Source organism: Hyperolius riggenbachi, chromosome 5 (genome assembly GCF_040937935.1).
Source record: "Hyperolius riggenbachi isolate aHypRig1 chromosome 5, aHypRig1.pri, whole genome shotgun sequence".
NCBI classification, from domain to species: Eukaryota; Metazoa; Chordata; class Amphibia; order Anura; family Hyperoliidae; genus Hyperolius; species Hyperolius riggenbachi.
The window spans coordinates 94,588,906-94,606,257 of NC_090650.1; the positions used below are offsets into that span (position 1 = coordinate 94,588,906).

The following is a 17,352-nucleotide window of genomic DNA, read 5'->3' on the forward strand; positions in this document are numbered from 1 at the left end:
CTAACTATACTGGGGCACTATACTAACTATACTGGGGCACTACCTACCCATAGTGGGCACTATACTAGCTATACTGGGGCACTATACTAACTATACTGGGCACTATACTAGCTATACTGGAGCACTATACTAACTATACTGGGGCATTACCTACCCATACTGGGCACTATACTGGGGCACTATACTAACTATACTGGGGCACTACCTACCCATACTGGACACTATACTAGCTATACTGGGGCATTACCTACCCATACTGGGCACTATACTATCTATACTGAGACACTATACTAGCTATACTGGGGCACTATGCTAGCTATACTGGAGCACTATACTAGCCACACTGGGGCAACTAAACTCCCTATATTGGGGCTACTAGGCTAGCTATGCCGCTGCACCCCAGTCCCCCCCCCCAAAACCCGCTGCGCACAACACTGTACACTAGGACTTGTTTTGGAAAAAATCGCGAAAAAAAAAAAACGAAATCACAATTTGACAGAAAAATCGCAATTTCAATTTTTACTCAAAATCGTGCAACCCATAATTAATATATGTGTGTGTGTGTGTGTGTGTGTGTGTGTGTGTGTGTGTGTGTGTGTGTGTGTGTGTGTGTGTGTGTGTGTGTGTAGATATATATATATATATATATATATATATATATATATATATATATATATATATATATATATATATATATATATATATATATATATATATATATATATATATATATATATATATATATATATATATATATATATATATATATATATATATATATATATATATATATATATATATATATATATATGTAGAGATATATATATATATATATATATATATATATATATATATATATATATATATATATATATATATATATATATGTAGAGATATATATATATATATATATATATATATATATATGTAGAGATATATATATATATATATATATATATATATATATATATATATATATATATATGTAGAGATATATATATATATATATATATATATATATATATATATATATATATTTTCATATCACCGCAGCTCACCGTGTAAACAATTTCCAAAAGGGAATCCAAGTTCTCAACATAAAGACAAATACAAACCTGACAATTCAGCGCAGCATCCACAGCTAAAATGAAACATTTGGTTTGAACTACCTGCGGCCACGTTAAGCTCTGACTCCATGGGGAGGGAGTCCCTGTCTAGCGCTTTCCTACAGATTTGATCACTTTGATAGAATCTGCCAAGAATTTATTGCACAACATGTCAAAACTAGAACGATCAATAATGGTTACCAAAAATCTAAAAAACTTATTGAAAATGCAATGTGCTTGTATACTAAAAATTAGATCCAAATCAGAGAGGTATCAACTGATTTGCCACATTGGACGGCATTTGATGTCAGAAATTGCAGCACTGCCACTACTCCCTCTGTGCTGCAGAACTAGACATCGAATATCTAATCCAAAAGAAAGGTCTTACAATGTACAAATGTCATGTCTGAAATCAGATGTTGCCCCTTCCCCTCCTGCCCATAAATGTCCTGCACTATGAGCAGCTGCTCTTGTCTCAGAACACCCCCCCCCCCCTCTGGGGTCCATCTAGGGAAGGCAGCTCACAAGATAATCAAGCTACATCCCCATCCTCAGAATCACAAACAGTGGTACTCACACCTTAGGAGTAAGGCCCGGTTCACACTTGCGGTGGCCCTCCGGAATCGCCGTGCCGGAGCCGCACCGCCTGCAGAACGGACGGAACGGACGCACGGCATAGCAATTAAAGCCTATGCGTCCGTTCACATGGGTCCGTTCTGCAGAACCGGAGCCGGACCGGATCCGGACTCCGGCCTCCGTTCCAACATGCGCTATTTTTTCATCCGGCCCCTCCGGCAGCCGTATCCGGGGCGGAGCCGGACTGCACCATCCGGCCAATACAAACAAATGGGAACCGGAGGCCGCACAACACACTGGCTGAGAAATCCGGATGTTCTACCCCACTTCCTATGCGGATTTTTGCGGCGATATTGGCTGGGGACACATGGGCAAGCATTTTGGAGTGGAGCAGCACGAGCTGGAGGTGTTGGCAGCATGTCGGAGGTGGAGGTGAGTGCTAAACAGCAGAGGGCCTGATTCCACAGGTCCCCCTTCTGCTGACCTCCCAGACCCCAACATTTTTTTTTTTTTTTTAACGTTAACTTTGCCAAACGGATCCGGATCGCATCCTGATTACCACCTGATGCAACCTGACCGGATCCGGATCGGATCCAGATCAGAACCGTACGGTTCCGATCCGGATCCGGTCAGGTCATCCGGTCCGTTTGGCAAACAACCGCTAATGTGAACCGGGCCTAACTCTCTGATGGAACCAAGGGTGTTCATTTCTTTATAATAGTTAAACTTTTTTTTGTTTTTGTTTTTTTTACTCAAAATCCTCAACCAAAAAAAAAAAAAAAAAAAAAATGAATAGAAATACATTATGACACAGAAATGCATAAAAGTTAAACACATGGATCGATTGCAAATTAAACATTTTAAAAAAATTGTGTACGTCACACAAAGGAGAGAAAAAAAAACAGCTGTACACACACTAGCTTATTGAAAGACTGTTCAAACTGAGGACCCTCTAGCTTGTGTCTGAGGCTCAAGTCTCATGTTTTGAAACACCAGCACAGAGGGACCCCCTCCGATACCAAAACCAAGCACTGCATTAGGATTTTAAAATTCAAGACTATAACAAACTGTTTTGTTGAGCAATACATGATCCCTTCAGTTCCGCTCTACAAATTTCTACAACATAGGAAATTTCAGGTTATTTACCTGGATTCTGAGCAAACCAACAGCAAGTCTCCAGGTACAGATCTAAAACTACAATCTAGTAGTTTAGTTATCAGAACATCCAAAAGTTACCATAGTGTGGGATGAGGCATCTCCACCGAAAATGCTAGTCTTTAAATTTTTATTACATGGCCAGAAGTAACCAAGATGAGAGTTTGTCCTGTAGGTGGTGCTGCTGCTAATTTGAGCAGCAGGATAATACAGTCTGACTGCTAGGACTGCACAGTCTGAATCTCAAGAGAACATTGCAGCTGGTAGCACAGACCAGTCTGTGGTGCAGGAAGTGGCCAGTGTCTTATTTCCTGATCAGCTGGAACTAATCTCAGAACTTCCATTCTGCTCTAAAAGAGAAGCCACAGCATGATAGCTTTTATAGAACCCCCCCCCCAAACAGCTGTCGTTTAACTTGGTTTCATTTTTGCAGCAGACACCTAAATGGTTAAGTTTTAGTATACTTTGAGAGCTGCCTTGCAGTCTATTCACAGCTGCTGATAAGACAGTTTGATCTGGCTTAAAAGAAACGAGACAGAAGTGAATTTCTTTAGCAACTAAGTGAAATAAAGAGCTGTCGTTTTGTGGTGTGCAAGAGTACAGGTCCACTTTAAAATGGACGGGAACTCTTGCACAGGACTGAAGAAATACATAGATAAATGCAGGGCTGTGGAGTCGGAGTAATTTTGGGCACCCGGAGTCGGAGTTGGAGTCGTGGTTTCAGAAACTGAGGAGTCGGAGTCGCATGATTTTTGTACAAAATCCACAGCCCTGTTAAGTATTAGACTAAGGAGTCGGAGTCTGAACAATTTTGGGTACCCGGAGTCGGAGTCGTGGTTTCAGAAACTGAGGAGTCGGAGTTGGAAGATTTTTGTACCGACTCCACAGCCCTGGATAAATGCACCCTGTATGTATTTAGAGAGTTTAGCCTGTTTAATTCCCCCTCATTTATCTAATCACTAGTTGAAATCTGATCTCCTCCCTGTGTCACATGACTGCCTATGGCAGAGATGGCACATAACGCCATTTGAAAGCACAGGAGGTTAACAATATGTCTGCTTCCATGAATCAGAAAGTAGAGACCGTGCAGATTTTAGGATTTGTATCAGCTGTAACAAAGAAATGCTTTTTGTTTGAAGGCCATTATTCTGTTGTGTATCTTTTAAAGCAGAGAGGACGTTCTGAGTTCAGGTCTGCTTTAAGAGCGATTTGATATCAGCTGATCAAGGAGTTTACACACTGAGGAACACAAGCCCTACAGCCTACTACACGAATGTGTAACTGAAAATATGCTGGACTGCGGTTTTCAATATTAATAAAGAATAACTCCAACAACTGCTTTCCTATGGCACTACTGGAGTAGAGTGCAGAGATGCTAGCAGTTGTACTCACTAGATCCATTTTCTTCTACTAACAGCACCCTGGTCTTCCAAGCAGCTACTGAGCACACGCCTATTACGCTTCTGTTTCAAGACTTCCTGCCAGTCCAACTATAGACTCCAGCAGGCATCTGCATCTGAGCAACTGGCTGGATAAACCAGAAGCCCTGAAGCAGAAATGCAGCGGATTGCATCAAGCAATAAGAACACAATTTTACAAATGTGAATCCAACAAGGACTTCCACTTCAATAACTTATTTTCTTACAGATCAGACTACCTTCCATTCACACAATCATACGGCTGTAGTTGGAGTTCTCCTTAAATACTGTAACACTGCAATAGGCTGGCTTGCCTTTTTACTGACTTTAGTTCTGTTTTGAGCAGTATTCAAGGTGACCTACATTAGAGCACATGCTCTATAAAAGAGAAGCAAGGCTCTAACCTATAGCAGCTTGCTGCTGCACTAAATCCCAAAATGATCCAGTCACCAAAGTCACCAAGGATCCAGTCACTATTTTGCAATTAAGCTGCATTTGCAAGCAACTAACAAGCAGTTAATTTAGCAGTGCAATGCACATCTCTCGCTTGTACTATGCTGCAGATTTGTAAAAGGTTTCGGTATGTGCTACATTTGAAATGGCAACTTGACTTGTCATAGCATGGGAAAGAAGGGCATGTATAGTAAAAACATAACCTATAGTTAATTAGTCAAACCAATTCACTAACCACAGAAAACATGCACAGACAAGAAGCACACAACATACATCATACACAACAAGCGCATGTAAAAAACAAAACAAAAACAAACTAAAAAAAAAAAACTGCACTTCAGAAACAAAAACAAATAAATTCACCACCACCTTATTTAGCACCAATAAAATAACAACCTCTAAAAACAAAACAAAAAAAACAAACATGTAAAATGTTTTGTGAACATTTTGTCAATTATTCTTTTAAAGTGGTCTGAAAGTCAGCATTTCTACTTTGCTCCAAAAGATTCCTCACATCTTGAAAGCTACTATCCCAGAATTTTTTATTTTTTTTTAAGCAGAACATCACTGAAATGGTTAAACCAAGCACTTTGTCCTGCTATTCAGCTTCAAATCTGCCGCCCAAACTGGAGAGAACAGTATCTTTGTTTACATTCCAATGTTGTTACAATGTATGTAAACAGTGTAAGGGCCCGTTTCCACTAGGGCGAATTCGCATGCGCGGCCTGCATGCGAATTCGCAAAGGCAATGAAAGTGGATGGGACTGTTTCCACTTGTCATTGTTTTCGTGCGTTTTTCTGTGCAGGATTTTTCTGCACGGTAGGGCCTGCAGAATTCGCCTGCGTGAGGAATGCAGGCGAATCGCAGCCCATGTATTTAATAGGGAAAACGCACGTGCGTTTTGAAAAGTAATACAAATTGAGTCAGGCAGTGACATGGTTAAATTCACATAGACCCTGCCTATGCGAAATCGCGGCAAAAACCGCACGCGGAATCGCATCCGCATGCGATTTCGCCAGCGGTGGAATCCCAGGGATTCGCACCGCACTAGTGGAAACGAGCCCTAACAGGTGAAAAGGAGATCTCTGTGAAGCTCTCTGTGCTTCAGACACACACACAGAGTTCAGAATAGCTCATTAGAAGATGTTAATATATAATAAAAAATCAGTTTGGAATAAAATACAATGCCAGCTTTTAAGGCACGAAAAACTACACTTTGGAAACTTGCAAATTTGTAAACAGACAATATTCCTTATGCACAAAAGTAAATATGATAACTGTAGGAGTAATAAAAAGTAGGAAAACACATTTTTATTGAATGTTATGTCGGAGTTTCAGACCACTTTAAGATGGTATTACAATCTGTACATGTGTGGCTGGGCAAAGCCACATGAACGTGCCAGCCTCTCATTCATGGCATTAGCAACGCCAGGGTATCATGGAACAGACAGCACAGCTATAGTTTTCCTCAACCTCCTAGCGCTGAGAAGCAACACCCCTCTGTACAGTGTAAACACGTCAATAGAGTATTTTTAATCACAGCGCAAGTCCTTTTCTGAACTTTAATAAAAGAAGGCAGAGCCTGGATGTCATGAGGAAACAGGCTGCTCCCTGGAAGAGCTACAGTTATGGCCCATACTCACGGGCAGCAAATGTTGCCTGTCGCCAGCACACGTGAGCGTGCTAGCGACAGGCCGGCGACAGCTCCTCGCCAGGTCCCTCCGCGTACACACGCGGAAGAGGGACCAGCGGCGAGACGGAAGCTGTCGCCGACGTTCCTCCTCCCCCCGCCGGAAGCTTCATTCACCTCTATGGAGGTTGCTGTCGCTAGTCCGCGTACTCACGCGGACTAGCGACAGTTGCGGCGGAGGTGCGGCGGCGACTGTTGCCATGCGATTGAAACTTTCAATCGCATGGCGACAAGAGCGGCGGGCGACAGTTCGGGGTGCGCGCGCGTGCGACGGCCCATACTCACGGGCGACCTGTCGCCGCAACACGCGCGCGCCGCGTGTTGAGGCGACAAAAGTCCCTCGTGAGTATGGGCCATTACAAATTACACAAAGGGGGAAAAGGTTTTATAATACTGATATTATTTACAGTAAACTAATCTTGTATAGCTAAAACATAAGAGTAATCAAGCATTTACAGCCAGAGCGATCATCTATACTGCATTATTGTGAATGGCAGTGAAGAAAAGCCATAATCTCACAGGAAGCTATGCTATGTACACACTTAAAAGATGGTTTCAAAATAGTTGTACAGACCTGCTGTTCGGCCCTCCCTGCAGGAGCTGCCTTGGAAGTTACCACAGGAAAAAATAGGCATTGAGGAACACAGATCCCCTTAGGGCTCGCTCCCACTATCGCGAATCTGCATGCGTCCAACGCATGCAGGTCCGCACATGTAATGCAAGTGGATGGGCCTGTGTCCACTGTAGCGTTGTTGAGGTGCATTTTTTTCAGCGGTAAAAAAACGCACAAAAGAGCCAACGATTTCCCTGCGTCGGGAATCCGTGCGAATCGCCGCTAATGTATTTAATAGTAAAAACACATGCGTTTGTTACATGCATTTTTACCCGCGATTTCGCACCTTTTTCAATTTTATCTAGCCCTGGCAGTGTCATGGTTAATTTCGCATGGCACCCTGCCATGCGAAATCGCATGCGAAATCGCGGGTAAAAACGCATGCGGAAACGCATCCGCATGCGTTTTTACAAGCGTCGGAATGCGGCCGAAATCGCGTCGCAACAGTGGGAACGAGCCCTGAGACAGACCTCTACTGGGGGAAGGGGCTGGGGCAGGAATGGTATAGTCTATGCTGTTCCTTATATTTTAGAGCAGTGAGGAAGATCTGAGTTCAGGTCTGCTTCAAGCTATGTACACATGGTCATTAACGGCATCCATAAAGATCAGGGACAAGATCCCTAGGGTGAGAGCTCTGTCTATTATTTCATACATACCCTTTGGATATACAGCTGAGTGATTTATTCTTTTCCTACCAGGAAACCCCAGATTCTCAAAGAACCACATGCTGCACCAAGCTGCCACCCACATTAGGGCTGGTTCACACGGGCGTCTGCTGAGCTTTTGCTTGGCATTGCGTTCAAACGCCAGCGTTTAAAAGCTAGCTTTTGAAAGCTTTTGAAAAGCGTTCAAGGCTAGCAGTTCTGGTCTCTGCTATTGTTTCCTCGCGTTTACTGCCTCTGAAAGCAGCATGTTGCTTTTGAGACTAGACGCAACGCTGGGATCTACTGCCAGGCTTTCATGAAAGCCTGCAAAAGCCAGCTCTAAACGCTCCCATTCACTTGCATGGGATGGCAGTAGATCCCAAAAAACGCTGCGTCTGAAACGCTGCGTTAAACGCCACAAAAACGCCCGTCTGAACCAGCCCTTAAGCCGCCGCTCTAAGCCACAGCCCAGCCCACAGGTCTGTTCATGCATAATTAAGTAGCTGTGCATGCACATTACAACCAGAGCACCAATCCACCGCCCACAGCTGCGTCCTTGCACAATTATGTAGCTGCACACACACACCACAAGTGGAGCACCAAGCCACCGCCCGCAGCTGCATCCTTGCATAATTATGTAGCTGCGCACACACACACCCCACAAGTGGAGCACCAAGCCACCGCCCACAGCTGCGTCCTTGCATAATTATGTAGCTGCACACACACCACAAGTGGAGCACCAAGCCACCGCCCACAGCTGCGTCCTTGCATAATGTAGCTGCACACACACCACAAGTGGAGCACCAAGCCAATGCCCACACCAACTGCTGATAAACTGATGAATGTTACCTTTACATAGCAGTGCATTGTGACAAAGGCTCCAGTTTTCAGCTTAGTGTGAAAGAGGGCATAGGGAGACGCGGACATTACCTTCACCTCAGCTGCACACAAGTTGTCCTTGCAGTTATAACGGACAGCAACTGCTTTAGTGTAAGGACCTACTAAGCCACCACTCACAGGACCCATACGTACTTTCAACTTCGTATATAGGGCGTTGAGGGGAGAAGGAATGACCGCACAGCACACGATTTAGTGACTTCCTGCCCACCCCCATGGTTGCCTCCGCTTTACCTACAATCACTCAACTTATAAGTCAGTCAGTCCCAGTCATGCATTAGTGAACAGAGGGAAGTGGGTAATCATGGAAGGAGCCACACAGGGCCACCCTGGAAGGGGAAAACCGTCACAACTGGATGATCTTAAACTTGCAGTGTTCCCCAACCCTGTCCTCAGGGCCCACCAACAGTGCGTCTTTTGTCGAAATCCACAGAAGTAATCAGCCCTGCTGAGACACTAATTACCTCACCTGTGCAAGCTTGTGGTTTTCTGCAAAACATGCACTGTTGGTGGGCCTTGGGGACAGGATTGGGGAACTCTGTCTTAAAGGACTTCCAACGCGAGAGGGATCAAACAGATTTTATTCACCTGGGACTTCTTCCAGCAATTTCAGTGCTGTATCGCGGTCCTACTTGCGCCCCCGCCGGCGGATCAGCTCTTCTGCGCTCACATCTGGTGTGTATTGCACCTGCGCAGTAGTTGTGTACAGGCGCACAACGCGCCAGATGATGTGGACATGCACGCGCAGCTGAGTCGGCCCGCCGGCGGGGTCGTGATCATTACGAGGCGGACTGTGGTGAGGGACTGTTTCTTCCCCCTCGCATCGGAAGTCCTTTAAGGTCTATGTTACAGATTTACCAGCAAGCTCATGGTGAACCAGAACACCCCAAGGAGTGTGTAAGGGGCTAAAAAGGACCAAAAAGCCCTCTTACTAAAATGCTATGCAAAACATAAATTTGCCTTCTTAAAACAGAATGTATTTGCAATTATTCAGGTTGAAGTGTGCCTCTGAGGTGTCCCATAGTGCATCACTAAAGGTCTATGAACACACTTCATTGCCCTGTAAAAACAACAGTGATCCTTTTGGGTGATAGTATTAACATACAAGCTGGCTGTTCTGTTTATGGAGCCTGCAAGGACAATTGTACAACAGTGGCCATTAGTGTTGGCCATTTGGTGATTTTGCATGGTGGATTGCTAAAGGAGCTTGTGGGAAATGGGAGCTGATGCTAGATTCTCACCTGAGATAATCCTCTCAGGCAACAAAAGGAAACCACCACACCACCTAGTATGTAGAGATGGCTAAACACATTGTAACAATTCATTTCCACATGTAAGACACTTCCTTCATAGCAGCAGTGCTGTATTTAGCTACCATTCAGCAGCCCCAGGCTGTAAGAATGCAGAGAGACCTCCTGGCTTGTATGAGTTTTCAGCCCATTCATACATGTGACAAAGGCAGCAATACTGTTCAGCCAAGCTCCGCCCACTCTACAACGCGCTCACTAACAATAGGTTATGTGGGGAGTAAGCAGCAGGCAAATATGGAGTTGCCTATGGCGTGCACACTCCTTCGTAAGGGCACAAAATGTTCACTTTCAAGCAGTGTTCCCCAATCATGTCCTCAAGGCCCACTAACAGTACACATTTTGTGGAAATCCACAGAGGTAGTTTATCAGCTCTGAGAAACGAATTACCCCCACCTGTATGCGTTAATGGTTTTCTGCAAAACATGTACTGTTAGTGGGGCCTTGAGGACCGGGTTGGGAAACTCTGCTTTAGGCCTGGAACCCACTACAAAACGCTACTGCTAATCGCAAATCGCTAGCGTTTTGTATGAGCGGTTTGCAAGCGATTTCATGAGCGTTTTCAGTAGCGATTTTAAAAAGTGTATTCAATTTGCCAACGATTGTGTACCGAATAGCATTTTTAATTCTGATTGGTCCTTCCAATTAATTTTGTTAGTGTGCAGTAACTTCAAAACGCTAGCAAAATTGCTCTGTGCAGGTTTTGGTGAGCGATTATGCCAGCGTTTATATACTTTACATTGCAGAAACGCTAATCGCGAAAAATGCATGTCCTGCGTTTTGCAATTTAGTAATCGCAATCGCTCCAGTGGAGTTCAGCCCATCCATTATTAGCTGAGCGTTTAGAGAAAAATCGCTAGCGGTTTGAATCACTCCCTAAACGCTCCGAAAATCGCTCTAGTGGGTTTGAGCACTTAAAGGGATACTGTAGGGGGGGGGGTCGGGGGAAAATGAGCTGAACTTACCCGGGGCTTCTAATGGTCCCCCGCAGACATCCTGTGCCCGCGCAGCCGATCACCGATGCTCCGGCCCCGTCTCCGGTTCACTTCTGGAATTTCTGACTTTAAAGTCAGAAAACCACTGCGCATGCGTTGCCGTGTCCTCGATCCCGCTGATGTCATCAAGAGCGCACAGCGCAGGCCCAGTATGGTCTGTGTCTGCGCAGTACACTCCTGGTGACATCAGCGGGAGCGAGGACACGGCAACGCAGGCGCAGTGGTTTTCTGACTTTAAAGTCAGAAATTCCAGAAGTGAACCGGAGGCGGGGCCGGAGCATTGGGGAGTGGCTGCGCCAACACAGGATGTCTGCGGGGGACCATTAGAAGCCCCGGGTAAGTTCAGCTCATTTTCCTCCGACCCCCCTACAGTATCCCTTTAAAGAGGAGCTGTCAGCCATACTATCTCAGAAAAAAACCCACATATACAAGTAGATAAATACTTGCTCTACGTACATAACATATGTATTGTACTGTCCACATTTTTATTTCAGTGATTTTTCTACAGTAAAAAAAAAATACTTAGCATTTCCCCATTTTAACTGGCTATTTTGAAGCCAATCCTAATGTCATGTCCTGCCTTACTCTCCTTGGCCTGATTTGCCCGCCCTTCACTATAGAAAATGCATTGTCTCAGCATGAGAAATATTGGGCAATCAGAGAGGAATAGAGGCGTAGGAGGGGAAAACAGGAGGGAAAGAGGCTTCAGCCAATCAGGCTGCATTAGTCAAGTCTGAGCGGAAATAGAAAAGCAAAAAAGGACAACCCAGCATGCCCTGCAACTTCCTTTTTGTGTACCAAATAAGAGTCAGGTAAGCTGGAGAATGATCATTTATCAACAAGAAAAGTAATGGAGATTTTAACTTTTGGATTGCCTGGTTAGCATCCGTATTACTTGTTTACCAGATAAAAATAAAGAAATGATTTTTTATTTTATGCCCGACAGTTACACTTTAAAGGACAAACTGAAGTGAAAGGTATATGGAGGATTCCATATTCATTTCCTGTTGAATAGCAGTTGCCTGGAGGCCCTGCTTATTTATTTGGCTGCAGTAGTGTCTGAATCACACCAGAAACAAGCATGCAGCTAATCTTCTATCTGACAATTTCTGAAACACCTGATCTGCTGCATGCTTGTTCAGGGTCTATGGCTACAAGTATTAAGAGGCCGATGATCAGCAGGACAGACAGGCAACTGGTATTGCTTAAAAGGAAAAAATATGGTAGCCTCCAGATCCCTCTCGCTGCATTTGTCCTTTAAATGTAACTCTAGTCCCAGAATTGTAGCCAAAGAGATCAGCAGGACTGCCAAGCAACTAGAATGGTTTATAAGGAAATAACTATGGCAGCCTCCATATCCCTCTCCCTTCAGTTATCCTTTAATGGTCAGAGTGGAAAGTGGTATTGGATTACAGCAGGTAGGTACCATGCTCCTATGCATGCCCTGATTGGACCAGCTTGCTCCAGTGACAGGTTTACTGGCCTTTAATAATGGTGTAAATATAAAACGCTTTGATTAGATGATTGATCACTAGCTTAACAAATTTCTTCTCTTTTTTTAAATGTTACCTGTGATTTAAATGAAATGCTACAATTTCATTATTATACATACCGGGGAGGGCTTGCTAAAATTAGGCTGGGTGCTGTAAAGGTCATAATGTAAATTATTTGCAAACAAGATGCAGCACATGCAATGTGAATGGGTTGCAGGCTGAAATCTTCTCAAGGAAGGTGCCTTCTCCTGCAGAGTCTGAAGGATATGGTGCAAAGCAACAATCACAGTTCTACTAAAATCACTAAGCCAGCCATTACCTCCTGTGACTCAGCTGCTTCATATCATATTCCTACATTTTTTATTTAAATTACAAAAAATAAAATAATGACAGCAACATTTGGCCAAGCTAACCATGCAGGTCTGTGCCCAGAGACTGGCTATACAAGTTAAGTTTTCCAATGTAAAAACTGAAAGGTACAAATAGGCAAGCAACAAACCAGCTGTGCTTCCTTCATAACATTACTGTGAGCAGGTCTGTGTGGGGAATGTGAGCGCTCACAATGCGCACTTGTGGCGAGTAACCAAGTGCGTTTTTATGCAATTCTCTCGCTGATATTGCACTGAAGTGGTGTTTCATGGTCCGTTCTGAAGCAGTCAGGTAGCTTTTACAGGGAAAGCAGCAGAAGTACTACAGTAACTGCAATACAAGAGGCTCGTAAGGCGAGATGCAGACATTCCAGTCAGATGTAAACACAACAAAAACCCCAACAATATTATTCTGCACTTACACATAATGCTGCAGATGCCTGGATGTTAATCTTTGGCCATTAGACATGTGACAGGCATCACACTGCTCTTCCAGCTTCACCCAGTACAGAGGTGGGGCACTGAGTCACTGACCTGGGACACAATGCCCCACAGCTACAGGAGGGGGCATGGCCAACAAAGCCCAGATGGCCTCCCCCACTCACAACCTAAGCTTGGCAGCCATAATATAATCAGCATGCATTGATTACTATCCAGACACTTGCAGGTTTTTCTTTCTTGAGATTCGATGGATAGAATATTGGGCATTTTACGGAACTTCCAAAAATTCCAGTTTAAAGAAATTCCATGTTTTCTTCTTTGCAGACATGGCAACAGCTGTGGTCAGGAATTTCCCAAACCCTCGTCCTATTGCTACGGTAACAAATGTACTCCCCTCTTTATGTAGAGCTTGTACCCCATATCGGCTGTGGGACGCCCTGTGTTCTGAGGTTCAAAGGCTTTTCCCGGTTTGAAAAACGTTTCTTATAACAGCAAGTCTGATCAATTTAATTCAGAAATTTCAACATTTAAAGAGGACCTGAACGCTTGCAGAGAACAGAGGGAAAATATAGGGAAAAGCAACTAGAGCAGGGGTCGGCAACCCGCAGCTCCAGAGCCGCATGCAGCTCTTTTCCACCTTTGCCGCGGCTCCTAGGCCGCGGCTCCGGTAGTGTGCGTCAGTTGCTGCGGCGCGCGTGTGACGTGTGCTGCTGCTGGCCGGCAGCCTATCAGAGAGGCCGCAGGACCGGTGCAGTGCAGGGCTTCGGGCGGCCATTTTCCCGTAGCCCTGCAGTATAATGCAGGCAGGACGTGACTTTCGGGAAGGAAGAGGATCGTGGGAGTTGCGCGCCACAAGGAGGTCGGGACAGGAGGAGATCGTGACAGGAGGTCTTCTAACTAGGTGAGTAAATGGGTTTTTTTTTTTCAGATCTGCTGAAGGATTGTGCATATTGGGGTCAGATCGGCTGAAGGATTGTGCATATTGGGGTCAGCTCTGCTGAAGGATTGTGCATATTGGGGTCAGATCAGCTGAAGGATTGTGCATATTGGGGTCAGCTCTGCTACCAATTTGTGCATATTGGGGTCATATCTGCTTAGGATTTGTGCATATTGGGGTCATATCTGCTTAGGATTTGTGCATATTGGGGTCATATCTGATCCTGTATATAGCATTAAAGAGGAACTGTAACATCAAAATGTCCCCTGGGGGGGTACTCACCTCGGGTGGGGGAAGCCTCAGGATCCTAATGAGGTTTCCCACGCCGTCCTCCGTCCCTCGGGGGTCTCGCTGCAGCCCTCCGTACAGCGGCGGCGTAAATATTTACCTTCCCGGCTCCTGCGCAGGCGCTCTGGTGGCTGTCGGCTCCGAAGTAGGCGGAAATACCCGATCGTCGTCGGGTCTGCTCTACTGCGCAGGCGCAAGTTTCCGGCGCCTGCGCAGTAGAGCGGACCCGACGGAGATTGGGTATTTCCGTCTAGTTCCGAGCCGAAAGCAGCCACAGCGCCCCTGCTGGAGCCAGCAAAGGTAAATATTAAATTGACAGTCGGGTCTGTCGCCGGCTGTTCGGAGGGCTGCAGCGAGACCCCCGAGGGACAGGACGGCGTGGGAAGCCTCATTAGGATGTCGAGGTTTCCCCCACCCGAGTCGAGTAGCCCCCAGGGGATCTTTTTGATGTTACAGAGTCTCTTTAAGGTAAGAAACAATATTTGCAGTGTTACATTTGTTTTATAATGGTTTTGCGGCTCCCAGTTTTTTTCTCTTTTCGGAAACAGGTCCAAGTGGCTCTTTATGTCTTAAAGGTTGCAGACCCCTGAACTAGAGTGTAGAGAGTTTAGGCTGTCTATTTCCCCCTCATCTGTGACTAATTACAGCTGTAATTTGATCTCCTAGCCGTGTCAGCTGGCTGCCATGGCAGAGCAGCTAATTTGCAAACACAGGATGTTAACCCTATGTCTGCTTCCATGAAAAAAAAAAGTTTTATTGCAGGATTTGAATCATCTGTAATAAAGAAATGTTCTTTTTTTAAAAGGTTATTATGCTGTTCATCTTTTAGAGCAGAGTGGAAGTTCTGAGTTTAGGTCTGCTTTAAACAACCTGCATTAGGATGTACACAGCAGCAGTGCAGACATGCAATGAACATGGAATAAAAACCCATCTCCATCCCTGACAGAGAACTGCTATCCCTCTCAGCAGAAGCAGTGTTTCAGTTTAAGAACAGATTACACTTCAGTCATGTCCAAAAAAAGATAAAAGCATTTCCTGTTCTTTTCATTTGTTAAACATAAAGAAAAAAAAATGTCGTGCAGTAATCTCTATAGACTATCTTGGTGAAGCATGTGTCAGTCACATGCTGCTAGCACTATAGAGCCTTTACCAACACACTTCCTCCATGCTACAGATTGCAGGATTCAGCATTATGCTAGAGCTGCATGCCAAGCGGACAATCTGCTCACTTCATAATTACTACACGCACAAACACCTGTAATGGCGCTTCAAGGTTGTGTAACACCTACCGCATATTCTGTGTTAACCCCTTCATTTCTCAGCTATATATTTTAGAGCAGTCTTTCACCTACCCTGCAGCCTGCACTACAGATCTAGCAAACATTGACAAGCTGAAAAAAAAAAAAATCAAAGTGCTAAATACTTGGTTAATACTTTGGCACATAATGTTGCCAATGTGCCACAGTGCCTTCTGGGAAAGGACACGGCCAAGCAAAACCTGCCGAATTGTGGTTTGTAGAAGAGGAAGTCGATCCTATGCCACACGCCTGCATTGCTGTCTTTGTCACGTAGCTCAATGCAAGGTACAAACAAAGCTATTTCCAGTCAGATCGACGGATCTTTGTGCAGTGTTGATCAAAAACAACAGAAAATATAGTTTTGACCCAATCTGGCAGGAAATTGCATTGTGTGCACTGAGCATCAGAGTACAAATCCAGCTCCCTCATGCACACTTATTTGCATTTTCAGAGCTAAATATCAGGCTTTCTGATCTCTATGCAACATCGGTAAGAGAGACTGAAGAACCACTCCACTCCAAACCCAACTGCATACAGACCAGTCATGCTAACCTCAACTGCAACACACTTCCAGAGAGTCCAGTCAGCAAATCATTAGGGCCATAAGTGAATGGATCTAACATCCTGTATTTACAATCCTTCCAGCTTCCGAAAATGCAAGGATAATGGATCGTTTCTACACATTTAAATAACTCAAATTTGTTGGTCTGGATATCATTAACGTGCATGTACAGTCCCCAGAGTTATTCATACGTGTGCTCCACTACCTCCAGAAGATGGTAAAGGTTTCATAAACAGGAAACAAAGAATCTATTACCCCCCCCCCCCCCCCCTTAAATACTGGTTGTGTTGCCATCTATTCAAAAGCATGGTATAGGGCTGCTATGGAAGGGTCTAACAGACTGCTAAAAAGAGCCCATCCTCCCCTTCCCACTATCATGCTGCTGCATTTGTGGTACTGCCCAGGTCATGGAATATTAAAGTGGACCTGTACTCCTGCACAGCACAAAAGGAAAAAAAAAGACAGAGAAATGCACCCTGTATGTATTTTGAGTTTAGCCCGTCTAATCACAAGTTGGAATTTGAACTTTCCCATGTCAGCTGACTGCCACGGCAGATAAGCTCATTTGAAAGCACAGGATGTTAACAATATGTCTGCTTCCATGAATCAGGAAGTAAAAACAGTGCAGATTTTAGGATTTGTATCAGCTGTAGTAAATGTTTTTCTTATTTTTTGTAAGATTATTATGCTGTTGTGTATCTTTTAGAGAAGAGGAAGTTCCGAGTTCAGGTCCGCTTTAAAAAGGAAATAAATATGGCCGCCTCCATAGCCTTCACAGCGCAGGGGTACTTTACCAGGGCGGGATCTAAAGATCAGGGTTTTTTTTTTATTCAGTAAACCAAAGTTCAAGCCTGCTTTAAAGATAAACTGTGCAGAGTGGCACTGACCGATGTACAATGGTGCTAGTGTGACCGGCTGTGAGAGACCCAGGTCGGAACGGGCAACTGTCCCAGCGTGAACCAAGCCTTAGTAGTGCATGGATCAGGACGTTGACGTTTTAAGGCATAAGTGCTATACACATACTCCGCACAGCTAAACGTGATCAGCGTCTACTATTCAATGTAGAGGGGAGGAGATACGGTGGACTGCGCACAAGTGTGCAGCTTCGGC

General features: G+C 44.6%; 1 protein-coding gene across 3 annotated transcripts in view; it reads right to left on the bottom strand.

Moving 5' to 3' along the window:
- IGF2BP3 (insulin like growth factor 2 mRNA binding protein 3) overlaps window positions 1–17,352 on the bottom strand; it is a 194,502-nt gene that overhangs the window by 142,697 nt on the left and 34,453 nt on the right. Inside the window, exon 1 of one of the 3 annotated variants that reach the window (XM_068236010.1) lies at window positions 13,139–13,191. The exons of the other annotated variants lie outside the window; for them this stretch is intronic. Coding sequence (XP_068092111.1) covers window positions 13,139–13,185 — 47 coding nt within the window. The 5' untranslated portion in view covers window positions 13,186–13,191. Of the gene's footprint in view, window positions 1–13,138; window positions 13,192–17,352 lie in introns of those variants that run through there. 3 annotated transcript variants of the gene reach the window in all.